Source organism: Grampus griseus (assembly GCF_964374135.1).
Source record: "Grampus griseus genome assembly, chromosome: 5".
In the NCBI taxonomy this organism is placed as follows: Eukaryota; Metazoa; Chordata; class Mammalia; order Artiodactyla; family Delphinidae; genus Grampus; species Grampus griseus.
Genome location: NC_138998.1, coordinates 96667740 through 96692862, shown reverse-complemented (window position 1 = coordinate 96692862; position 25123 = coordinate 96667740). Strand labels below are relative to the sequence as shown.

The following is a 25123-nucleotide window of genomic DNA, read 5'->3' as shown; positions in this document are numbered from 1 at the left end:
AATTTTGGAAAACATTTAGACCATCATGTATGTTGTAATACAGTTGGGTCACTGCCAATTCCCAAGATAAATGTGTTTAAACAGAAGCTTTCTCATTCATCACTAGCCTCAGCTTTCATCCAAATTTATTTAATGATGATGCAAGTCCACAGCGTTGGTGTTGCAGTTCATCACCATGGAAGTGTTTCTGTCAACAAATCCTTGCTTTGCTATCATGAAATTGATTTTGCAGGGAAAGGAGGATAATTGTGAAAGATTCCTTTTACTCCTAAAGATCTTCACAGTTTGCCTGGGTGTCTAAATGAATTGTGTTTAAAATCAATAACTGGCAATAAAATTGACCACACTAAATTAACAGTTATGAGGTTGGAAAAGGGAAAATGGCAATGAGCTACTTTGTCTGAAATCATCTTTTTTGAATGTGGCTTGGGGACCAGATTTGTAATTTAAAATGTTCCTCTGAAAGCTGTTCTCTGCTACAGAAGTACAAATTATGCTGAGTCCCATTAGCAGAGTACCAGAATTCCTAGGATGCTTTTTTTTTTTTTAAGGATTACTGAGTTTTTCTCACCTATCTTGAAAATGGCATAACAATAATCACAGGAGAAACTTCCCTCAACTAACATACTGTATTTTTTTTTAAATATGCCTTTTCTATAACTTACATTGTAATTATCTTTGGTTTTTATTTGCTTGTTGGGAGGTTAAAAAAACACACATACACAGTTAAGTTTAAGCTTCTGAATGCAGCCTACTAGCAAACAAACAAGGTAGGAAGCACCTACCTTAAGTAATTCAAATTACGGGAACCTACTAGGAAAAAGTAACAAGAAAGACATTTTTGCTTTGAAGCAGTGTTCAAGAGCATATGTCTTAGTGGCTGATTCCAGGTTTGGATGTAGACATAAATGTTTTAAGGGGATTTTCATCTATGGTAGAAATACAGTCAACTCTTGATTGTGAAGGTAACTTGTATTTCCAAATGTGCTTTTTCTGGCTTACTATCACATTTCAAAGCTTTTTACTTTCACCATCAGCTCATATGTGCTCACAAAAACAAATTATTTAATATTGTTTTATTCAGTGATTATCAGTAAACATTTATTAAGTAACTAAATTCCTAACACGTGCTAAGCACTGTGCTGGGCACCAGGGATATTGAGATACATCTCAAGCATGAAGTTTGCTCCTGAGAGATCTTATAGTTCACTTTGAAATCAAAGAGCCATAAAATTTCATTTATTTCAACTGCTTCCTCCTCCTCCTCTAATATGTGATCAGAAGTTGACTGTATATGGGAAGTAGGTCCTGTTTGTTTTTAAGGAAGAATTAATAGACATTATGAACAGGAAATAAAATTCTATTATACATGCAAAAAAAAGAACACAAAATGACCAAAAGAAAATTCAGCAAGCAATGGTAAAAATAACAAATTATTTACTGCTTTATAATGTTAAAGTATTTCACCAAGACAAGTTGCAGTCAAATTAATGTGAGTTATGGAAAATGAAATACATAAAGATGTATTTATACAAGTGCAGACTAAATATTTTCCATACAGGTATGTAAATGAAAAAATATACAGTAAGTGCACGCTTGATATGACTATGCAGGCAACAGTTAGTTTCAGATACTCTTGGACGGTTCATGCATAAACCTTCCCAAAGTACAAGTTCAGTCAGTCTTTTGAGGGATGTGGAGGGATAATTAAAAAGGACTGAGTTCCTTGCAATAATATCGGTATAAACCAAATAAGGGAGGGTGGTCAGTTATATATATTACTTACTGTAATTTGTGATTGTCGAGGAAGAGGTGTGGCTGTTGGTGTGATAGTAATACTGCTGGTGACTTTATTGGTTGTTTTGTTTAGTGCCCCATTAGTTAAGCTTTGAGTTCGGTTATCCTGCAGTGATGCTGAAGGGCTGGCAGGTCTCACGGAGCTAGCTACGGCTTGCATGTAAGGACTTCCTAAGTGAATGTGGATTTTATTATCCTCAGTAGTTATCACACTTGAACTGTTACTGTTTGAACGCTGAAACTGCCACGATGACTGCCGATCAGGGGAGACTCTGAAAATCGCGTGCTTGGCACTGATTTCTATCGGCTCTGGAGAGCGTCCCTGCTCAGGGGAGCTAGTTGAACCAGTAACAGCCAAAACCTGAATAGGTGACATTGTCCTTTCTGGAGTTATGGAACCACAAGACTCTGGGGTCTGTGCCCTGGCAAAGGTTGCCATGGTAATTGGGGACATGCCTTGCTCTAAATTCATAAGGCCTTCAGCAGAGGTTTTTGATTTCACTGGAGTTATGGAGGCATTTTGGAGGATGGTTATCCTTTGCTTTGGGGTGCCACAGTTTGGTATCACTGCAGTGCTTGTGTAAGAGTGAGGACTCTCTGTGGTCGGACTTGTGATTTCAAGAGTGGCTGTGTTTTGGACATGGTCTGGAGTAACCTTTATATGCAGTGGCTGCCCAGGTGTGTGGCTTAGGACTAGATCTCCAGGTTGCACGAAGTTGCCATTGGGTTTAGTTTGTATTTTTCCATTCTGAGGATGGCCCTCCTTGGACTTCATCCAAGGAATCCATAGCTTCCTGTTAACAGGACAGGAAGTAGATGAGTTGCATTTGAAGGACAGCACGGACTCCTCATCATTAGGGTCCTCATTCTGGTCCTCACTCTCCTCATATAACTGACCGTTGATGACTGCTCGTTCCAGAGGAATGAGACTCTTGTAATCAGGTGGCTCATTGTCTACTGCTTCTGTTTGAACTTCTTTAGAAAATACTTGAGGGTCAGAGATTCTTCTTCCATTGAGACTGGGCCGGAGGCTCTTACTGAAATGACGGTACCGCTCTAACTCTTTAGTGAGGTTTTCGATCTCTCTTCCTAAATCTCTGTTCCTGTTTTCTTGTTGACTGAGTTTCTTTTGCAGAACTGAATGATCTCCCTGGAGGAGACATATCAGGTCCTCAGTTGCCATGTATTCATGTATTTTCTCTTTCAGTGCATCCACTTCTCTTGAGAGGTGACCTGATTTAGCTTCTTCTTCCTGAAGCCTTTTGAAAAGCCATTGTTCATGACTGGAGTCTGTCTTTTCTGCTAACTTGTATTTGGCAAGTTCCATTTTAACATGTTCCAGCTCTTCAGATAAAAATTGAGCTTTGTCTCGTTCATTAGCATACCTTCGTTCTAGAGTCTCATACTCATCTTCAGTTTTCATGAGGTCATCCTCAATGGATTTCATATCCTTTAACTTCAGCTTCAGTCTTTCCACTTCTTGAGAGAGCTCTTTAATCTTATTGTTCTCTTGGTGTAATGCTATTGTGGACTTACCAGAATCTTGATTTAATTTGTTTTTTAGGAAATCTTTCTCAGTTGCTTCCAATGATTGAAGCCTGTTTTTCAACATGTTCACTTTGGACAGGAGATCATTTCCTTTCTCTTCTTCTGCTTTCAGTTTGTTTTTTAGATCATCTCTCTCTTTCGTTACACTGTACATTTTTTCTTCCACATCAGTTTTGGACTTCAGTGCCCTTTTAGTTTCCTCAATTAACTTCTCAGTAACCGTTGTCACTTTATTTTGCTCCACTTGAAGCTGAGAAGCAGCAGCTTGTAACTTATCTTCAGTTTGCTTTAATTTTTCACTCATTGTTTTCCGTTCATCTACCAGCATCACAGTTAATGTTTTCAGTTTAGTTAAGTCCTCTTTTAGGGTGAATTCTGTCTTCTCCAGCCTACTTTCAATGGCTTCTAGCTCTTTGATCCTTATCTTTAAACTCTCCAGTTCCTGAGATAACTGCTTTGTGGTCATCCTTTCTTTTTCTAAATTACATTTCAGAGAGTAACATTCTTGTTTGCTTTTGTTGAAAGCATCTTCTAATTTTTCCAGAGCCATAATTCTTTTATTGAGTTTTTCAACCTCGAGTTTAAAGTCTTTACTCTGTGATGTTTCCTTTTCCAGCCTCTTATTGAGATCTCTGCACTGCTCCTCCATTTTTATGAGCTCTTCATCCTTCCCTTCCATTTCTAGCACACGTTTCCTGAGCTCCTCCACCTCAGCCATGATACTGGAGTTTCCATATTCTCCCTTGTTAATTTTTTCTTTTATATCTTGCAGCTCCTCTTCTGCTTTTCGTAAAGATCTGTTTGTCTCTTCTAACTCATCAATTTGCCGGCTGAGTGCTGCCAGCTTTTGTCGAAGCTGGCGATTTTGGCTGTCCTCATTGGTGAGCTTCGCCATAATTGTTTCTTGGTTCTGGTGAAACTTTGTGGTCTGCGTGTGCAGATCGTTCTCTAGTCTGGTTGCCTTCTGCTCTTCTTCCTGAACTCTGGCTTCAGCAAGGGCTAGTTTAGCATGTGTTTCCTTTGCACTCGTGGTTAGGTCTTGGATTTTCTGTCTTTGAAGGGCAAGCTGTGCCGTCAGCCTTTGTTGTTCGTCCACCACCATCAAAGCAAAAGACTTCAGTTTGGTCAGCTCCTCTTTCAGGGCAGTGACCCTCTTCTCTTTTTCTTGCTCCTTCTTCTTCTGGGACTCCGTTTCTTGGTCAATTAACCTTTTTAATCTGAAAAATACAAGAGCACATTCTATTTTGTAACTGGTGCTTTAGTAACTTGTCAGCTGTGAGTAAACATTTATGTAATTTAGAAAGACAGTATCGACTCATACAGTATATGGAAAGGAGTTCCTGAATATGATGGGGGAGGAGAATCTTTATTAAACAGATGTCTTGCTTTTTTTGTTTTCACTACCTGCTTTCCTCCCACCCCTCATTGATTGGTAACAGTTGCAGTTCACCAGGAGGGCAAGAATATTTGGTTTAAATTGCTTGTGTAACGTATAATCAGTAGACATTGTAGCCTGAAGGCTGTAAAAACAGACACAAGCTTGAGATTCAGTTGGAGGAAGCTTCCAGACTGGCCCTACTCTTACCAACTAATTAACCTGGGCAGTTATTTAATATCCCCAGGGCTTCAGTTTCCTCTATGAAAAATGGAGGCAATAATTGTATTATCTCAGGGGCCATCTGTGAAAATTAAATGAGATAATTTGTCTAAGATTCTCACAGTGCTGGCACATAATAAGCATTTGATAAGTGTTGTTGATCCATTTTATTAATGTGGTTATTATTATATTTATCAGATGGTTGGCTTGAACCATTATGTGATACATTAATGTTTGGTGATCAGCTTCCTGATTCTTAGTTAAGATAAAATTTATTCACATTGCTTAGAAGTTAGGCACTTTACTGATGGACCTATTTGCCAGTTTAAATTTGGTTTACACTAGCCTGACATTGTGTCGGGAATCAATTCACATATATCTCTGTCCCCACAGTGGATGGTAGTTGAATGAGAGTAATTGACAGGCACCTAAAGGGGTTTAGAGTGTTCATAACACTTGGGAAGAGCATGGGATTTGATACAAAAGAGCTTGATAAGTGACATGTTAGAAATGATGGAGGAAAAATTCTTATCAGGAACATAATGAGTCCCTCTTGAATGATGACTCTATGATAACATGTTATTTTTTTTCTTTATGTCTTAAGTTTGTCAACAAAACAGGAGGACATTTTACCTGCAATATAAACTGTCTCTTCCACACATTTTTTCCCTCAGTATTGAGGTCATAGTTTTAAATTTGTGGCACTCCTTAATTACGCTGGTAATGGGCTGATTAGACAGGATGTAATTACAGCTTTGCAGTATTGTTATACAGAAGCTAAAATAGGATGGAATCCCTGAAAAATTGAACTAAAAGACTTGTCATGGATGAGAAGTTATAAATATTTGTTTTCTGATCAAGCATAGAGAATTCATAATATTTTAATATATCTTTTCTACTAGGAATGAGTTAACTATCCAATGCATGTCTTTACTCCTTGCCACAGAACTTTCTTTTTAAAGTTGTTTAGGATTTGAGAGGACATTTTACAAGGAAGTTAACTTGGGGTATTCTTCTTGGAAATAAGAGTCCTTTTTGAGATTCTAATCCACTCTTCTGTAATTACACTACACAAGAGGAACATGTTTAAAATAATTGTATAATGAAAGAACTTTCAAACTTTTTTATGGGGAGGATCCACTTTTAGTTTTTCCTGTTTTGAGAACCTGACAGGCTGGCCCAAGGGCTGTGGGCTGTGAAATTCTGAAGAAGCTGGTCTGGATGCCGGGGTGGGGTGGTTGATGATCTCATCCACAGTCTTGGCAAGAGGCTTGCCCATGGCTTCTGGCTCTGTCCCACTCCCTGTTTGAGACACATGGGAACCTGAGAAGAGAAACACGGCGGCTCCCTCCGGAAAGGTAGTGACTTCACAACCCAGTGGCAGAGTCCATGGGAAACTGCTTTGGTGGTGAAGTGGTTACAGAAACTTTGGCAAAGTGCTTCTTCCTCCCACCTTAGCATTAGAATGGTATTTAACAGTACTGCAGTGAAATATTTTCCCCTCTCTACATCACAGTTCTTAGAATTTTATTAGAGAACAGTTTCACAAAAACTTTTCAGGATTTTTCAGCTTATTAAATAATACCATGTGCTATTTCATTTTCATGAGAAGAAGGTATGTTTTCTTAGGATACAAAGGAGGGAAGACTGTTTGAAGTATAATGAAAAGAATATTAACATTGAATGGTCATCAGTGAATCTTAGCATTGCCATAACTGGCAAAAAAGATTTTGAAGACGCTTCAGTTTCCATTGTGTTCAGTGTTTTCAGCAGCAAGCATGATGCATCTTTTTCAGCATGGTGCAAGTTCATTTATCTTTTTCATGGTTTCTGAAAATCAGCTGGTATCCCCATCTGTTTCCAAGCCCCATCTTACACAGTTAGACACATGAAACTGACAATTCGAATACATTTGCTCTCAGCATTTCGTTACTACTTGTTTCCTAAAAACCTGCTATTCCCCTGGACCAGTCCCATAAGCACACCTTAGGACAGTCAACAGGCTAGTCAGGTAAAGCCTTTCAGGGAGGAAAATAGGAATTTATATGCAGAAAGAGTTATACCCCCAACCATCAACCAATGTGAATCCAGGATAGGAGGGAGGCCCTGATGGAACCTTTCCAGAGCCAGTTGGGTGCTTGTAATGCTGTTACACATTGCAGGGTTGTGATGTATGTATGAGAGAGAGAGAGGAAAAAAAGAGAGAGGCAGAGACACTGGTTATGCTACTGAATTGTAATCAGCACTTCTGGTATGGTGAATGGGTTGATCCTAAATCATTCACTATTTCTTGCCTTATATCCAGAAGCATTTTGAAGGATAAAGTTTGAGGTTAATTTATAGTCTTGAAGAAAGGTGTTTCTTTGTAAAGTTAGCTGGTCTTACAAGATTTGAAGCTGCAAGCCTGGCGTGTTGTGCACAGTGCCCTAAACAAGGAAGCTAATTGCCACAATGCTAACTACTAATGCAGGGATATATATATATATATATTTATGTGAGTGTATAATACAAGTGTGTGTGTTTATGTGTATATACACACATATAGTTGACTAGGTTATTTTTTTTCTTTCAAATATATATTTGAATGCTTTCAGCAAATATTTGCTGAGAGTTGACTGCATTTTAGTTATTTGAGGTCCACAATCACTTATCTAGAATTTCCAAAGCCAAATGTTTACAAAATTCTAGAGTTTTCAAATTTTAGAAGGGCAGTAAGGAGCATCCACCATATATTACATAACAGCTTCAGTAAGGCCGGTGGCACCACCTCCTATAAGCAAACCTCTGAATACATCTACAGTAAACCATGTGAATAGTTACACTAAGTGGGATAATTAAGATAATAAATAACCTCACATCCATTCGGGTTTTGCTGCCAAATGAGTTCAGATAAGAAGTTTTGCTGCCACAATTTAGCAAAAACTTTATGTAGTTTTTAGATCTTTGAAATTGCAGACAAGGGACTGTGGACGTGTACAATGAGGGTATAGACTTGGTATCTTTTTGGTAAGAAGGGTGTGGAGTTTGAGGGTCCTAAGGCAGCTTCCTTCTTCAGTAGGATTGGGTTTTAAACCAAACAGTAACAATTTTCTGTCTCCATTATTTTTCTTTGCATATTAACAGGCTCTAGGCATTGATGCTGACTGACTTTATATGCTAATACAGATTATCATTGACTCTGGTTTTGCTAGTAACAGCAGATAAGTGATTTTGAGAGCTTTTAACCAGGGTACTCATAATCTTGAAAGCAGCATAGACCTTGGGATGTCCAGATATGAAATTCTTCCCCTCAGAACTGTGAGGTCAAATTATTGCTCCTTTTCCCATGAATAGTTCCAATTAGTATGCCTTTGTGCCTTTTCCAATTAATATGTTTGTATAATCTACGCTAGGGTTTCTTCAACGTCAGCACTATTGACGTTTTGGGCCAACTGATTCTTTATGGTGGAGGGCCTTGTAAGATGTTTAGCAGCATCTTTGGTCTCAGTAGATGCTCGTAACATCTCCCCAGTTGTGACAACCAAAAATATCTCCAGACATTGGCCAGTATCTTATGGGGGTGCAGCATCACCCCCAGTTGAGAACCACTGATCTAAGCCTGTGTTCGTGTTGTGTGTGTGTTTATACACGTGTATATGCCAGTCTGTCATTATAAGTTAGACTCTTTATGGTCCTGCCTGACTCATCTTTCCCGACTCAGTTACATATACGCCTGGTGATTGTATCTTCTCTGCTCAGAGCCTGTTCCTTACCAGTGCTTCTCACAGTTTAAGGTTCATTTGAATCACCTGGGAATCTTGTTAAATGGCAGATTCCAATTTTGTACGCAGGGGATGGGCCTCAAAATTTGCATTACAGCATGCTCCCAGGTGATGCCAGGACTGACTAAGGCTTTACTATGTATGTGTCAGATGTTTAATGGAAATGGTATTCTGGCTCAATATTAACTCAGTTCATCATTGATAATACCCCAAACTGTCGGCATAGCATATATTCCTGACCTACAGGGCCATCCATTTTTCTCACAGAGAACATCAGGTAGGACTAATGACTAATCTAAAATCTCTCATCATTACTGGAAAAAATGACTTAAAATGCATATCATAGGTATTCGATCAGTACCTAATTTTCACCTTAAAAAAGGCAGTAGGGCTTCCCTGGTGGCGCAGTGGTTGAGAGTCTGCCTGCCGATGCAGGGGACACGGGTTCGTGCCCCGGTCCGGGAGGATCCCACATGCCGCAGAGCGGCTGGGCCTGTGAGCCGTGGCCGCTGGGCCTCCGCGTCCGGAGCCTGTGCTCCGCAACGGGAGAGGCCACAACAGTGAGAGGCCCGCATACCGCAAAAAAAAAAAAAAAAAAAAAAAAAAAAGGCTAAAGGTAAATAACTTTAGTTCTAGCCCAAAGACTAAAATTATTTGAAACTATATACCATAGTAAAAGAATTCTGGTAAAAGAATGCTACCATTCTTTTAGTGCCAGTGATGTGCTGCCAAGCACTGAGCTAAGTCCGTAGTACAGCTATTGCTTCTAATTCTCAGGTGAGCCTATAGGGTTTGAGATTATTCTCTATTTTACAGCCATGAAAACTGAGGGTCAGAAAGATCAGGAAGGGGCAGACAGAGCCTGTTCTTTTTCCCCATACTACATTGCCTCTCCAACAAAGAACACAAACTAGTTCATGGACCTGGTCCACATCTGAAGTGTCTTTCTCCAGGAACACTCTGTGTGTTAGAGAAACTTATCAGCCTAAAGAAAAATTCTCACTTATCATTGTGTTTTTAGTTCATATCTCACAGAGCAGTGGTTTTCAAGTGTTTGCTCATAACTCCTAAAATAATTTTCTATTATGTACAATTAATTTGTTCCTGTAAAGAGTAATTATAGCACTTTCTTTTAGCAAATGCTGTCTTTTTTACTAATTGAGGTATAATTGAAAAATAAAATTATAAGATATTTAAAGTATGCAATGTGATGATTTGATATACATATATATGAATTATGAAAGGATTCTCACCAAGTTAATAGTTCCATTACCTCACATGTTCACCTTTTTTGTGTGTGTAAGAACACTTAGGTTCTGTTCTCTCAGCAAATTTCAATTATAAAATACAGTATTATCAACTGTTACCACCGTGTTATACATGATAACCTCAGACAGTATTCATCTTATAACTATAGTTTTACCAGCCCCTCCCTATTTCCCCCATTTCCCCAGTCCCTGGCAACCACCATTCTACTCTCTTTCTGAGTTCAACTTTTTTTTTAGATTCCACATTTAAGTAATACCATGCACTGTTTGTCTGTCTCTGCCTAGCTTATTTCACTTTGCATAATGCCCTCTAGGTTCATCCATGTTATTGCAAGGCAGGATTTCCTTCTTTTTAAAGGCTGAATAATATTCTAACATATATATACACGTGAGTGTATATTCCCACACGTGTGTACACACATGTAAATGTATATATGTACTGTAGATATATAATGTATTATATATTAACACTTATATGTATACATTATATCTAAATAGTATACACTTTTACATACATTGTATAAAATATACTTTACATATATTTACATATGTGTATTTACATATGTAACACATATACATATTTATATATGTAAAATACATTTGTATATATGCACCCATACACGCCACACTTTGTTTACCCATTCATCTGTTGTCAGACACTCAGACTGTTTCCATACCTTGGCTATTGTGAATAATGCTGCAGTGAACATGGGAGTACAGATATCTCTTCAAGATAGTGATTTCATTTCCTTGGGATATATACCAAAGGATCACATGGTAGTTCTATTTTTAATTTCTTGAGAAACCTCTACACTGTTTTCTATAGTGGCTGTACCAGTTTACATTCCCATCTGCAGTGTGCAGCAGTTCCCTTTTCTCCACATCCTCCCTAGCATTTGTTATCTCGTCTTTTTGATAATAGACATCCTCACAGATGTGAGATGATATCTCATTGTGGTTTTGATCTGCATTTCCCTGATGATTAGTGATGTGGAGTGCCTGCATTTCCCTGATGATTAGTGATGTGGAGTGCCTTTTCATATACCTGTTGGCCATTTGTATGTCTTCTTTGGAAAAATGTCTGTTCAGGTCCTTTGCCCATTTTTTAATTGGGTTATTTGAATTTTCTGCTTTGAGTTGTATGAGTTCTTTGTATATTTTGGATAATAACCCCTTATCAGTTATATATGGTTTGCAAATATTTTCTCCCATTCCGTAGGATACCTTTTCATTTTGTTCATGGTTTCCTCTGCTGTGCAGAAGCTCTTTTTAGTTTGATGTAGTCCTATCTGCTTATTTTTACTTCTGTTACCTTTGCTTTTGGTGTCAAATTCAAAACATCATTGCCAAGACCAGTGTCAGGGAGCTTGCCCCTATATTTTTTTTCTAGGACTTTTAGTTTCAGGTCTTAGGTTCAAATCCATAATCCATTCTGAGTTGATTTTTGTGTATAATGTAGGACAGGAGTCCAATTTCATTCTTTTGCATGTGAATATCCTGTTTTTCCAGCAGCAGTTTTTGAAGAGACTATCCTTTCCCCCTTGTATATTCTTAGCTCCTTTGTTGAAAATTAATTGACTATATATGGATGGGTTTATGTCTGGGATCTCTTTTGTGTTTCACTGGTCTCTGTGTCTTTTTTTATGCCAATACCAACTGTTTTGATTATTATAGGCTTCTAGTATAGTTTGAAATCAGGACATGTGATGCCTCCAGCTTTGTTCTTTATCAAGATTGCTTTGACTATTCAGGGTCTTTTGTGGTTCCATGTACATTTTAGGATTGTTTTTTCTATTTCTGTGAAAAATTACATTGGAATTTTGATAGGAATTACATTGAATCTGTAGATCATTTGGATAGTATGGACATTTTAACAATATTAATTCTTCCAATCCATGAACATGGAACATCAGTCCATTTATCTGTGTCTTCTTCATTTTATTTCATCAATGTCTTATAGTTTAACTATACAGATCTTTTACTTCCTTGGTTAAATTTATTCCTAAGTATTTTATTCATTTTGATGCTATTGTAAATGGAATTGTTTTCTTAATTCTCTTTCGGTAATTTGTTCTAAAAGAATTTTTTTAACTAAGTACACCTTCACACATTTTAAAGCTGGCATCTAGAATTTTTTATTCAAGGTTTAAATAATTGCAAAAGATATATATTAACGTCTGCCATATAATCTAAAAGTCATCACTGGCAAACCAGTCAACCAAATCAGACATTCAGGAAAAGTCTGGCTTCATTTTTCAACTTAAGTACAAGTGTAAATACACATCCCTCTGGCAACCATTTCACTTCTAGAAGAGATGAGGAACAAGAGCTTATTACCCTGAGTTGTCCCCAGATGAAATAACAGGCACTGTTATTTGCCTGTATCCATCCAGTGGTTGGTTCTGAAGCTGCTGCTGCTCTGCTCTCATGGGACTCTATCAGGAGTATTTCTAGAATTGTCCCTTTGTCTGTGCCCCAGAGGGGTTTCCAACCCAGGAAGATACAATGTAAGAAGATCTTACATTAATTTGGTAAGATTTTGTTAAGTAAGAAGAAGACTCTTTTGAAAGGGTTGTTAAAAAAGGAAACTTGTAGAGCACAAGCACTTTTCTTCTGGCAGACAGCATGTGTGTGAATTGCGGATGTAGACATTGATTCCCTTAAAGTTCTCCATGCTTATACCTCTGGAAATTCTTTGTGTACCCACAAGAGTATGTGTACTCCAGTTTGAAGAATATTGTCTTGGAGTACTCATATTCATGTTCAAGTACTGACATGAGAGGATTATAGGAACATTCATTGAATCCTGTCCAATAAAAACAGGTTGTAGAAGCTGGTTTTATGTACACAAATGTGAGGTAGTTAAATCCAAACTGGCTTACAGCAGTGGCTTATAACAGCTCTTCTTTAAAGTTTCTATTATGGCTCGGAACTGTCATAACTTACTGTAGTTTATCACTATTATTCTGTGCAATGCCAGCTCCTTGTTTTTTCAGAAATAATCACGTATGTAATCTTGAGCATTCTTTGGTACTAATCATCATGCTGGTTCCTTATTACAAAGTATACATTCAGAGCATCTTTTCAGTTTTTATTTACACACACGTCAGCACACATGTGTGAATGTATTTCATCTCCTCTAAGTAAGACACTGTTAGTAATATGCATCATATAACACACATAATGAAACAGATGGTGTGTCTAAATGCTATAATGCCAGTCATACCCATAATAACTTATATATAATTCTCATCACTTTTGATTTGTGTTTTATTTATGTACATTACAATCAACACTACTAAAATATAAGCTTCGTAAGAACAGGACACATGTCTGATTCATTTGTGTCTTCTATATTGTCTACTACAAAGCCCTTATATGTAGAAGGTACCAAATGAATGGCTTTTTGAATGAATGAATGAACATTTTCCTGTGGGAAATACTGTAGTATTGTCCTAACTAATTTTATTCATTTTTAAAAGAAGGTGCTCTGGTGTTTACCATGTGCCTGGTTTTAGGTATTTAAGAAAACTAGGTGTAAATGGTTTTCCCGTTGGTGTTCTCCAAGTATACTGGCCTCTGGAAAGAACTGAGACTGTTCTTCCTTCTTCGGATCCCTGCATTAGAACTGTATGTGCTTGCTTGTTTGAGGAGAAGGGAGATGGGTGGTAAATGTCCACATCCTAGCCCCCCACTCTCCTTTGGTTATTTCATCTCTGCAAACAAAGGAGTGGTCCTTTTTATTTTTTCCTCAGAGCCAGAGCTCTACTGTACAAATATGTTTGTTTATTACACAAGCAACATTACATCAACAACAATGAAACTGAAAAGGAAATATTCACCTATGGTCTGACCACCCTAACACAGCAATTATGTTTCTACTTTTCCAGATCCTTTCCCAGTTTTTCATACAACCGGCCCATATAAATAAGCTTAGCATGATTATCAAGCAATAAAACCACAAGCCATTAATGGCATTGTGTTGTTTCTGGTAGCTATAGAAATCAACCATAAGTAGTGAACAACTTCAGAGTCAGCTTAGTTTCTCACCTGTCATCTTTTAGAGGACAAATACCCACTGTATTTACTATATGGATCTTGAATTTACAGTTTCTGATGTTATGTATATGGCAACACTTTTGTTCATTTAATTTGCAAACAACAAAAAATATAATACTGGGACTATACTGAGATGAACAGGGAGGGTTCCTGTTCTCCAGAGTTTGTAGGCTTTTGGGAAAGAATGAGCAGATATGAGGACTCTAAAGAGCTTTTGATTATGTGGGTTATGTCTGTCAATATTTATAGTATTAGAAATTCAGACCAAGATATTTTAAAGTATTTATATATTTATTCATTAAAAATAATAAACCCACTATATGTTAACATAAATAAGATATTTTTATGAAAAATAACTTTTTCTAACCCAAAAACTTAGTGGGAAGGGTTGTTTTATATTTTTGCAAACTCTAATGCCTGGCTTAATTGAAGGCAGCTGGATTCTCAAATCTGTTTCACACATTCCATCAGCTGTAAGAGCAATGACGTCACCACATGTCATGTAGCCTTTGGAAAACTCCTTTTATGCTTGTGAGGGAATGAATGAAAAAGATAGCGTTATTATGAAAATAGCTTTGACCTCACAGACCTCTTGAAAGGGGCCATAGTTTGAGAATCACTGTTCATCTCGAGAATAGACAGTTGAAGCATAAATGGCAAATATGTCTTTCTCTGGAAAAGTCTCTGGTTTAGGCTGTCACCTTCTTCAGGCTGTTACTAAGTGAGCCCTTCCCTTCATATTGATGAAGTCCCCAGATTCACTGGCCTACTCACTGCTTTAGTGTTTACGTTGTTAATAAAACTAGTTGCTCCCCATCATAGATAGATGGAAGATTCCCTGCCTTCAAATGCCTCTTTCCTAGTTTTTAGAAAAATCCTAAGTGACAAAACTGCCTCCATAAGACATCGTGTTTTGTTTGAAACCACAATTTGAAATAAGGGCATGGAAACCACTGAGTGACCTGGTTCTTAAATGGGTTCATTCACAGTGCTGTGCAGGTCGGCAGACATTTAATTCATTTCAGACTTTTATGAGGCAATTACAGTGAGCACCTACTACATGCAAAGTACTGTGCCTGTTATTTATCAGTTTACCTTTTTCTGTTAAAACCTGCCTGTATACTTGCAGACCTTACTCTAGTCATAACTTATAATAGTTTCCCATCAACAACCAAACAGTGTGATGATACCAAGTCCTGTTTAGTCTTTTCTTAAGATATATGAAATAGTGTATCTCTCATTCTAGTCCTAACTGTGTAACTTCACCTCGATGGGCCTCAATTCCTATATTTGCTTTCATTCTTCCAGCACTAGTTTAATACATTATTTTTTCTTCTTGATTTAACATGTTCATTAATAAGCAGAAAACTACATATAATGCTTTATTCATTTTTATATCTGCTCTCATGGCTAGACTTTGATAGTCTGATTATAATGATGTCCCACTATATCTTTAAGCAATTTTTATCTAATATGTAGTTTTAATTGTTGCATTGCATTGATAGCGGCCGTGTTTATGGTTAAATAACCACAGAATTCTAAGCAGTTTGCAGAGTAATTACATGGAATTTGTTAGAAAGCTTCCTTAGGTTGAGATAGGTTCTTGGTAATCAGGCCTGTAATTTATGTTTCCTTGCTCTACTCTCTGCTTTTTCAATGGCACTTTTCACTGTTTAGTCTAATTTTTAGGAGCACTCATAAAAATAGCTATGACTAGTCTTTTTTATTCTATGTATGCTGCTTCCTTTTATTTGTCTCACAAGTTAAAGGTTTTTTTAAAAAAATTACAGCTACAGCATACCATAGTCATAATGTAATGCTTGATTCATTTGACTTGGTCAGCAAGATCTAGAAGAACAGTAACACTCTTTTTGGCATCTGCTAGCCAAGTATGAGTATAAATCTGTGTCTGCTTTATGTCCTTGTTACTGAAGATACTGTCATCATCATTGAGATCATTTAGAGACACCATAAATGGGTCCAGATCCAGAAAACTGGGTTGCTGTTTTCCTTCACTGTTTGAAATAAGAATTAGGGTATGAAGTGATGGAGAAGGCTTTAGCTGGTGTCAGAGGAATATACAGTAAAAATGGGGGTGAGTCAGAACTCTTCAACATCTGAACAATCTTGTTTGGCTCCCCAGCGGTCAGAGGAAGTGAATTAATAAGATGCAGATCAACAATGACCTACTAATTATAAGGAGGGAGCTTTTAGCAGAGAAACCGGATCCTAAGAGGAGCTTATGAAATCCTCAGATTGAGCGGAGGAACCAGGATTGGTACAAATCTTTTTTTTTAAAAGAAGGAAAAAGAGCAAAGAAACTGAGACAAAGGGTCTCCCAGAAAGAAAAACTGCTGAAAGGCAAGGTTTCAGAACTAGAAAAAGGTCAGTCTAAGAGCTCACAGGCGCAGAGCTTGGGGAGTAAGGCTACAAGGAGAATATTTTCATTTTGAGACCATGGAATCTAGGCTAGGAGACTCTGCACACTCCAATCGAAGGGCCGGGTGGAGACTTAAAAAGGTGCTCAGTCTAGGCCCAGGAGAGGAAGTCAGAACTAACAAGGGAGTGACAATAAGGACAGCATGTGTAAATTTGTACCACGATAATTACTTAGAGCCTGAATTATGTGTTGTTAGTTCTTCAGTGCTGTATTGTCAGTTAAGGAACTTTCTAGAAAGAACTGTTGGATGATGGATGTTCATTGAATACCACTTAGCTTATGCTTCCTCATCCCCCATTTTAATTTTTCGTATTAAAAAGTATCTACTCAGATGGATTTCTCTTTTTGCCATTTACTGAAATAGATTCTTTGCTTTGAATATATTATAGCTATCACGAAGAAACTTAAAAAAAAAAATTACTGTGAGTATACTACTACACTAAAGAGCCGACTCACTTTTCTTTTCATGTTCTTCTCCCCGCCTCCCCACTCTGAATGAGGTTTGAAAAAGATCCCTCAGATCAGTGTTTTAACATTTTTTTCTTTTCCAGACTTTTCATTTTGATTGCTACTACACCAAAAAAACAAACAAAGGAAAAAAAACTAGCCTGTCTTTCAACAGATTGAGACTTAAGGTCCTCGGCAGACTGGAAGTTTCATCTCCCTGATCCGTCAAGGCCTACCTAGGTCTCCCACAGCCATGGTGCCTTCCCCGGCTGCCTGGGAGAAGTATTCAAAAAGCCACCCAGCATGTGGTGCCTTGGACTGTCACAGATTGAGTGTGCTCCTGTATTCCTGAGAGCACCTTGCCTTGTACATGGCATGCAGAGCTGCCTTTAAGTTGATGGTAATGATGATATTGGGCTTGTTCCCAGGTTGCTAACATTTTGACTGTTTATCAGTCTTTCCATTCCTTCCTCCCCCTCTCTGTGGTTGATTTGGTACTCTTTGTGATCTGTGTTCTTCTGGATCATATTTGTTTGCTCCACCATGGTAGCCTTCTTTAGGATAGGAATGATGTCCTGTCTACTGCCTATTCCCTACTGCCCCAGCAGTAGATGGCAGTAAATAGTGCAAGTGGGTGACAAGGGCCAGGCAAGATGACTGACAGGGAGCAAGTACGCTCACCACCACCGAGGCACAAATGGGAAAGAGGCAATAGAATACTGTGGGGGGCAGGGTAGTGCTGGGGGAGAAATTCAGATTTTGGAGTTCAGTTTTCAGACCTGAGTCTTGGCTTCCCCGCTCTTAACTAGTGTGACTGAGCAAGCAATTTAACCTCTACAAATCTCATTTTCTTCATCTGTAGAATGGGGATAATACTGGAACCTCCCTCATAATAGTGCTGTTCCAAGGATCAAGTAAAACAATCTATACAAAAGCTCCTAGCATACTGCCTGGCACAATACATATCAGTTACCACTAGAAGTAGGAAACTGTACTGATGATGACAGTATAGAAGAACATCTCAGCCACAATGGGCTGCCTCATGTAACGGTCACCTGGGAGAGACAGAGTCCGAATTCACACTAGAATGAAAGATATGACTCCATAATCTATTTACTGTGATCTCTCTTCAGGCCATTCATGGATCTTTTCAGCCATGCACATGGTTTGCTATACTGATTATCATTGGTAGGCTGGGGTTTCTCGGCTTTGGCAGTACTGACATCTTGGGCTGGATGACTGTTTGGTGTGGGGACTGCCTGTGCATTGCAGGGTGTTTAGCAGCACCCCTGGCCTCTACCCACTAGATGCCAGAAGTAACTCAGCACCCCCAGCTCTGTTGTGACAATCAAACAACGTCTCCCAACATTGCAGAAAACCTGGGGGGGAAATGTCACCTCTGGCTGTAACCACCATTTTAGGGCATAGTTGATTTTTTGGAAAACTTCTGTTAGATCTCTTTGTGTTAGTTGTCTCTGACATTCATAACTCTTCTTCACTGTTTGCTGCTCAAATATATTTGGGATCAGTATTCCCCATTTCTCTTTTGTTCACAGATTTGCACCACAGCTCTTCTCCCTTCCTGGAAGAGAACGTGCTTTGAATGTGTATTATCCAGTGAAATGCCAGCATATCACAACGGATAGTAATAGCTGATTCTCCCAAAGCCTCTTTGATGTTCTGCTCCTCTTTCTCCTGTTCTTCGTTCCTTGCGTGTAAACGTGCAGTGACGTTCTCTGCTGAGATAATATGCTCCTAGACTTGTCTGCCTGGGGACTCAGAGGTGGGGTGGGCTGACGGATGCAGTCTCTTTCTGTATGTGCTACTGCTGGGCTTAGTTTCCATAGTGGAAAATGTGGAGAGGACTATTGAGGATATTTTATAATGTTTTTTGAACATTTCAGAAAAAAATACAAATAACAGGTTGAGGGATACTCAGATTATCTGAGAAAGAAGTTATTTGAGGTTTTCATACTGTTGTATACTTAAGTTTTTAATTATACAAAGTTTACTTTGCTCAGTTTTAACTCTTCAAGAAAGTCTGAATTTCAGTCTTGGATTTCAGATTAGCATTCCTAAATATATACGTCTCCAAATATGTATATTAAAAGGTATAGGGTCCTACCTCATCCTTCTTCTGCCAGTTCCTCTTCCCCAACTTAAAACCACTGATATTAGTTTCTTACATGTACTTCTATAATGTCTTTATGAGTAAATAAGCAAATACAAATAAAGATTCTTAGCCTCTCCCTTTTTTATACAAAAAATAACTTACTATAAACTCTCTTTATCCTTCACCTTGGTTTTTGCAGTTAAATATTTTCTTGGAGATTTTTTTTTTTTAAGATTTTTTTGATGTGGACCATTTTTAAAGTCTTTTTTGAATTGTTACAGTATTGGTTCTGTTTTATGTTTTCTGGTTTTTTGGCCCCAAGGCATGTGGAATCTTAGCTCCCCGACCAGGGATCGAACCCACACCCCCTGCATTGGAAGGCGAAGTCTTAACCGCTGGACCGCCAAGGAAGTCCCAGAGATCTTTCTGTTAGATCAGTGTTCTTAAGCGGGGACAGAAAAAGGGAATAAAAGTCAACATGGCTGCTAAATAAATCTTTACAACTTCATGCTTAAAAAATTAAAATTTACACGATTTTTGAGATGAAGTAACATAGAGAAACAGGGAGTCATACTTTTGCTGTTTTGAATTTTTAATATTAAGATAAATTGTAATAGTAATGTTATTTGGTTATAATTTTATAACAACACCTTAACTGATGTATATCTGTTTTTATAATGTCTGTGTGTAGCATGTGCATTTTCTTAGTTAAAAAACTGAAGCCCAGGAAGACAAAATAATACCATTGTTATGGTAGCCCTGGTACTAGAACACAGACTCCAATTCCCAGTTGCTATCAGTGTGGGATTTAGTTTATAGCAAAAAAGAAACAAGCATACTGAGGGTCTACTCTGTGCCACTTGATCTTACTTAATCCTTAAAACAACCTTATGAGGTAAGTATTATTCCTATTTTACAGATGAGGGTAAGGACCAAAACACTAAAATTTAGAGAGGTTAAATAACTACCAAATAGCACAAATAACCAAACCAGAATAAAAACTCACTGTCTACAAAGCATGTGTTCTTTTAGCTTAACCAGTCTACATGCTAGAAAGCCCAGGCAGAGTACTGACCTCAGAAGAGTTTCCTCTTTCTTCCATCTCATGCTTTTAGTGTTAATTTGTTCATTCATTCCTGCACTCTAGGTCCCTATCCCATTGACTCCCTGACCCCCCCCACCTTTGTTCAGTCTGCTCCAGTCATACCAGTTTCCCTGTTGCTCCTTGAGCACAGCAGAGCCTGTGGCTTTTGTACTGGCTGCCTTCCCAGGGAGCCGCTGGACTCTCTCCCCTAGTTCATGTAGTAACACCTGGCATACTATATTTTACTTACTTGATCATTGGCTGTCTCTCCTACTAGAATGTAAACTTCATGTGAGTAGGGAGGTAGGGGTGGGTGTGTTGTGTGTGTGTGTGTTGTGTGTGTGTGTGTGTGTGTGTGTGTTTTATTCAGTGATGGGTCAAGCAGTGGTCTGTTTTATTCAGTGCTAGATTTATAGCTCAAGAACAGTGCCCAGTATTTGCTTGGTAGTCGATAAGTATTTGTTAAATATTTGAACAAATACCTATTCTACTTTTGAACTAGGTACCATGTTAGGGTATAAGTGTGTGACTGTAAGCAAAAGACACATAGTACAGTCACCCTCTGTATCTTCAGATGCAGAACCCATAGATAGGGAGGGCTGACTGTACTATATCATTTTATATGGGAGACTTGAGCATCTGTGGATTTTGGTATCTGTGGGAGTCCTGAAACCAATCCCCCTCGGATACTGAAGGATGACTGTAAGTATTCAATAGTTCCTTTCCTCTATAGTCACTGAATAACAGTTATTATTTATTGAGGAATTATTATATGCCATGTACCATGCTAGTCCCGGAAACAGTCATAAGAAGCAAGTACAGCAAGTCCCCGACATACGAACCTTCAAGTTGCAAACTTTCAAAGACATGAATGTGCATTCCATCAGTGTCTGGCGTGAGTGAAATTGCAGCTTGCCCTCGGTCTCCTATTGCTGACGATCCTTCAGCTCTACCATCTCCCACCTCCTCTCCCTCCTCCGGTCAGTAACTCTTCTTGCCTGTTCACTCGATGCCAGCCCCTATATGCCAGCTGTTGTGCTGTACTACTGTACTTTTCAAGGTACTGTACTGTAAGACTTAAAATGTTTTCTTTATTTTTTGTGTTTTTTATGTACATATTATTTGTGTGAAAAGTATTACAGTCTATTACAGTACGGTACTATATAGCCGATTGTGTTAGTTGGCTACCTAGGCTAACTTTGTTGGACTTACGAACCAACTGGATTTATGAACAAGCTCTCAGAAAAGAACTTGTTCGTATGTAGGGGACTTACTGTATTATTATTCTCATTTTACAGAAAAGCAGTTTCTCACCACCGTGACATACATCCACACCTCCTATCTCATATATCTCGTATACCATCGTCTCCAGTGAATTTGTGTGTTGTAATATTCTGCCTGTGAAAGGCACAGAAAATCACTACCCCTTGCAATCCGCTGTTTTGACACTGTATTTTCTGTAGGTTCATGGCTACTTTGAGCTTGAACATGAGATCTTAGCAAATATTCTCTTAATCATTGTAATAATAAAACAAGTTTAGTCATTTGGCATAAATTCATGATTATTTCTGGATGGTTTAGAAAATTGTGACTTTGCCAGTAATAACATCTAATGTTCCCTAGAGGAGGTGGGTTTGTCATAAATACCATTTCCATAGAACATTTCAAGGAACTTAAAGTTCTCGGAAAGTATTTTTAGCAGGCAGCCTTTTCTCAGACAGACTTCAAGGGCATAATGCTGTATACCCTTAAAAGTGTGTATTGTATGTGTTTTATCTTGTTAAGAATATTTGTATGTATTTCTCTCTTTTTTTTTTTTGGCGGGCTTAGTTGCTTCATAGCATGTGGGATCTTCCCGGACCAGGGCTCGAACCCGTGTCCCTTGCATTGGCAGGCGGACTCCAACCACTGCGCCACCAGGGAAGCCCTGTATGTATTTCTCTTATTGCAAAATCCATTTATATTTAGATGTTCCTTTTGTATCTTAGTGGATTGAGGAAAACAGAAATAGATTCTTTAGAAAAGCATTCTGATGTAGCTACACAATTTTGTTTTTAATCTCCTTTCATCCTTTTTTTTCTCTTCCCAGATCACAGGTTATTTTCATTCAGATATTGCAAATAGATATTTTGGAGGATTAGTATAATTCCTTTCTCTTAACACTTATTCTTTGGTAGGTTGTTTTTCTTTCTTTTATTCTCTCTTTTTAAAAAAGTTACAAAGAATATATCCTTTTCCAAATCTTACTCTGAGCCAAAAGGAAAGAAAAATTTTTTTAAGCCCCTAGTTCCTGTAAGTCTTTTTTTAAAAAAGGCTTAACTCTTTTATTTGGCTTTCATACTTTAATTCACTGGTGTTCAGTTTGTAGATTTAACATAAAAGGCCAAAACAGGGAGCAGTCATGTGCCAGAGTAGATGAGTTCACTGGTTTTCACCTCCCTGTAGTCTGGCTGCCTGCACAGAGGCAGCGGCTAACGTGGTATGCTTGGGAAACCAAACGTTTCCTAACTTGTTAGTGGGAAATGTAGACTTCAGAAACTTAGAAACCACAACAACAGAGGCTTATGTTTTATTGTGACTACTGAAATCACACAATTTGCCATGAGAAACAGGCTAGATAGGAGTCCAAAGAGCATAAAATGTGAAACATTTTGATTCCTAGAGAACTTCCTTCTTTTTCCCCTTCCATTTTAGCTATAGTAAATCAGTAAATAAGGAGGGCAAAGGAAGTAGAACATTTAATCCCATTAAACAGTATTTGGAGGTCAAGGCAGTTGGAAGATGAAGGTTGATGTTTGGCCTGACTGCCTGCTGAGCAAACAGTGAGATCCTGAACCACAGTGAACATCCTCCATCTACCTTTACTCACTTTTCCTAGTTCCTGAGGGTGACTGGTTTCTGTCTCCTAAATGATGTTTTAGAGAACTAGAGTTTGGGCCATATGTAAAACTTAATTACAGGTAGGTGGGAAAGTTTTATTCTAAAATCTGTTGGAATGTAACTGACCATTTTTCTTGTGGTCTTTGCATGTCCTCTTGCATACATTTTAAAAATTAAAGTTATTTTGGTCATCTAACCTTGTTTAATTTTCCCTAACGAACAGTTCAGAGCATTTGGGTTACATTTTCCTTTTCTGCCACTTCTGAGCATTGAGAAGATAGAAAGCATGAACACAGAGTTTGATCCTATTTTCTCTAAGTTGGGTTCTTCTAAGATGAATGTGTTCTAGAGAATATTTAGCTTGTGTAGTTAGGGGCAATTCCATCTTAAGATGTTACAGTGGTTTGCAACAGGCCTGCTAGTGGTGAGAGCAGTGACTTGATACTTTACTTCCCTTGGCCCTGGGCCTGTCTGCAGCTGATTTTGTCCCTGCACAAAAGTTTTACCCATTTAGTTATGTTTATCGGTATGAGAAATTCTGTTTGGAAAAAAATTGATGAAAAGGCTATATAGTATACCTTGTGTATGTGCTATATGAATACCCATCCATTTTTGCCCTGACCGTATATTACTTTTGAATTTTAATTAATTTTAAGATTTGAATTTTGAGAGAGGGCAAACTATTTCACGTTTGCAGTCGTTGAAAAAAGCATTGTTGCAAAAAGCACTGACTTCAGTCTCCCTCACTTTTAAAGTTTACTCATTCACAGCTAAAAACAAAGAAAAAAAGCAAAACCCCAATTCTCAAGCAACAGAAAAGCCACTTTCAAAAGAGCCATGTATTCAATGGACAGGGAATGTTGGACCAAAATCTGCCACTGACTTAACTCTATGACCTTGCCTCATCAACCTGTTACCTCAGCTGCAACATGGGGAAAGCAATACAATTTTGTCTCTAAGGTTTACAAAGCCTTTAATGATCCTCAAATCTCAGTTCCAGAGGATAAAAACCACTACCAACCTTTAAAGTCCTTTCCCTCCCTTCTTTCCTATATAGCACTATGTACAAATTCACATGTCAAAAATGTATATTCCATTCTATCAGAAGAGATTTTATGACTCGTCAAGTCTCAGTGGTTCATAACTATACAGGAACCTTAATTGGAATTTCAGGGGATTCAGATTTATTTTTGGTTCTTTATATGTCAAGCATTTGTTATAGTTCAAGATTATAAGTGTGCTGTAAAAGTACAGAAGTAAATCTTTTTAGTGTCTGACACTTAAAATGTTATGCTAAATTGAAAGTATAATTAAACTGAAAAGTGAACACCTAGGAATTAGTATTTGACTAGTAGTTTCTGAAAGGAAATCTTCATTGTCTGTGGGTAGGATCTAATATAAGCTATTTAGCCCATGTTGTAAGATTTGTCTCACCTATTTGTTTTATATGTGTGCCTCTCCAGCATGGTAGGACTTTCCAGGTAAAACAGGAGATTCCAGGCCAGCTTTTAAGCCTTTTGCTCTCCTTGGTCCTTTACTCAGTAACTTGTTTTTTATTTCAGGTGACTAAGACTTCTTTAGGAAAGCTCATGTGGGTTTCTCATAGGAGGGATTCCTTTCAAGCAGGGAAATCAGGATAAAGGATAACCTCACTTTTCAGAGTGGCTGAAGTTAAGTACTAGAGACATGGATTTTCTCCAGTAAGCTTAATCCTGAGTTCTTAACTCTCCAATAAGCTTAAACATGAGTTCTTTGGGACTGCATCCTACAAAGCACCTCCTCTTTGGCCCTGAGACAGCCCCTTGTGCCTCAGCCTGGAGGAACCCAATAGCACCAGATGATGATGGAGCATCATTCTTATGGGCAGACTGGCTTAATATCTAGAAGAACAATAGATACCATTTACTGAGTGTCTGCTGTGGGTCTGGCATTGTGCCAACTGCTTTATCATCACTTTTAATCTTCACTTTAAGGATTGAAATAACTATGGAAGTCCAGGTTGTTCTAAAGGCCAAATAATGGAGTTTAAAATCAGACTTTGGGTGTTCTGATGCTGGATCAAGCCTTCTTTCTCTTTTTACCTCATATTCCCTTTTCACAGTAGACTTCCAAGGGATAAATCTGCCATC

General features: G+C 38.1%; 2 protein-coding genes across 8 annotated transcripts in view; one reads left to right on the top strand and one right to left on the bottom strand.

Moving 5' to 3' along the window:
- Positions 1–25123, top strand: part of CMSS1 (cms1 ribosomal small subunit homolog) — a 383342-nt gene that overhangs the window by 24088 nt on the left and 334131 nt on the right. The window lies entirely within an intron of this gene.
- Positions 1–25123, bottom strand: part of FILIP1L (filamin A interacting protein 1 like) — a 306442-nt gene that overhangs the window by 17529 nt on the left and 263790 nt on the right. For all 7 annotated transcript variants that reach the window (XM_082654398.1, XM_082654401.1, XM_082654397.1 and 4 more), the window contains one exon: positions 1787–4562. In XM_082654398.1, coding sequence (XP_082510524.1) covers positions 1787–4562 — 2776 coding nt within the window. The remainder of the gene's footprint in view (positions 1–1786; positions 4563–25123) is intronic.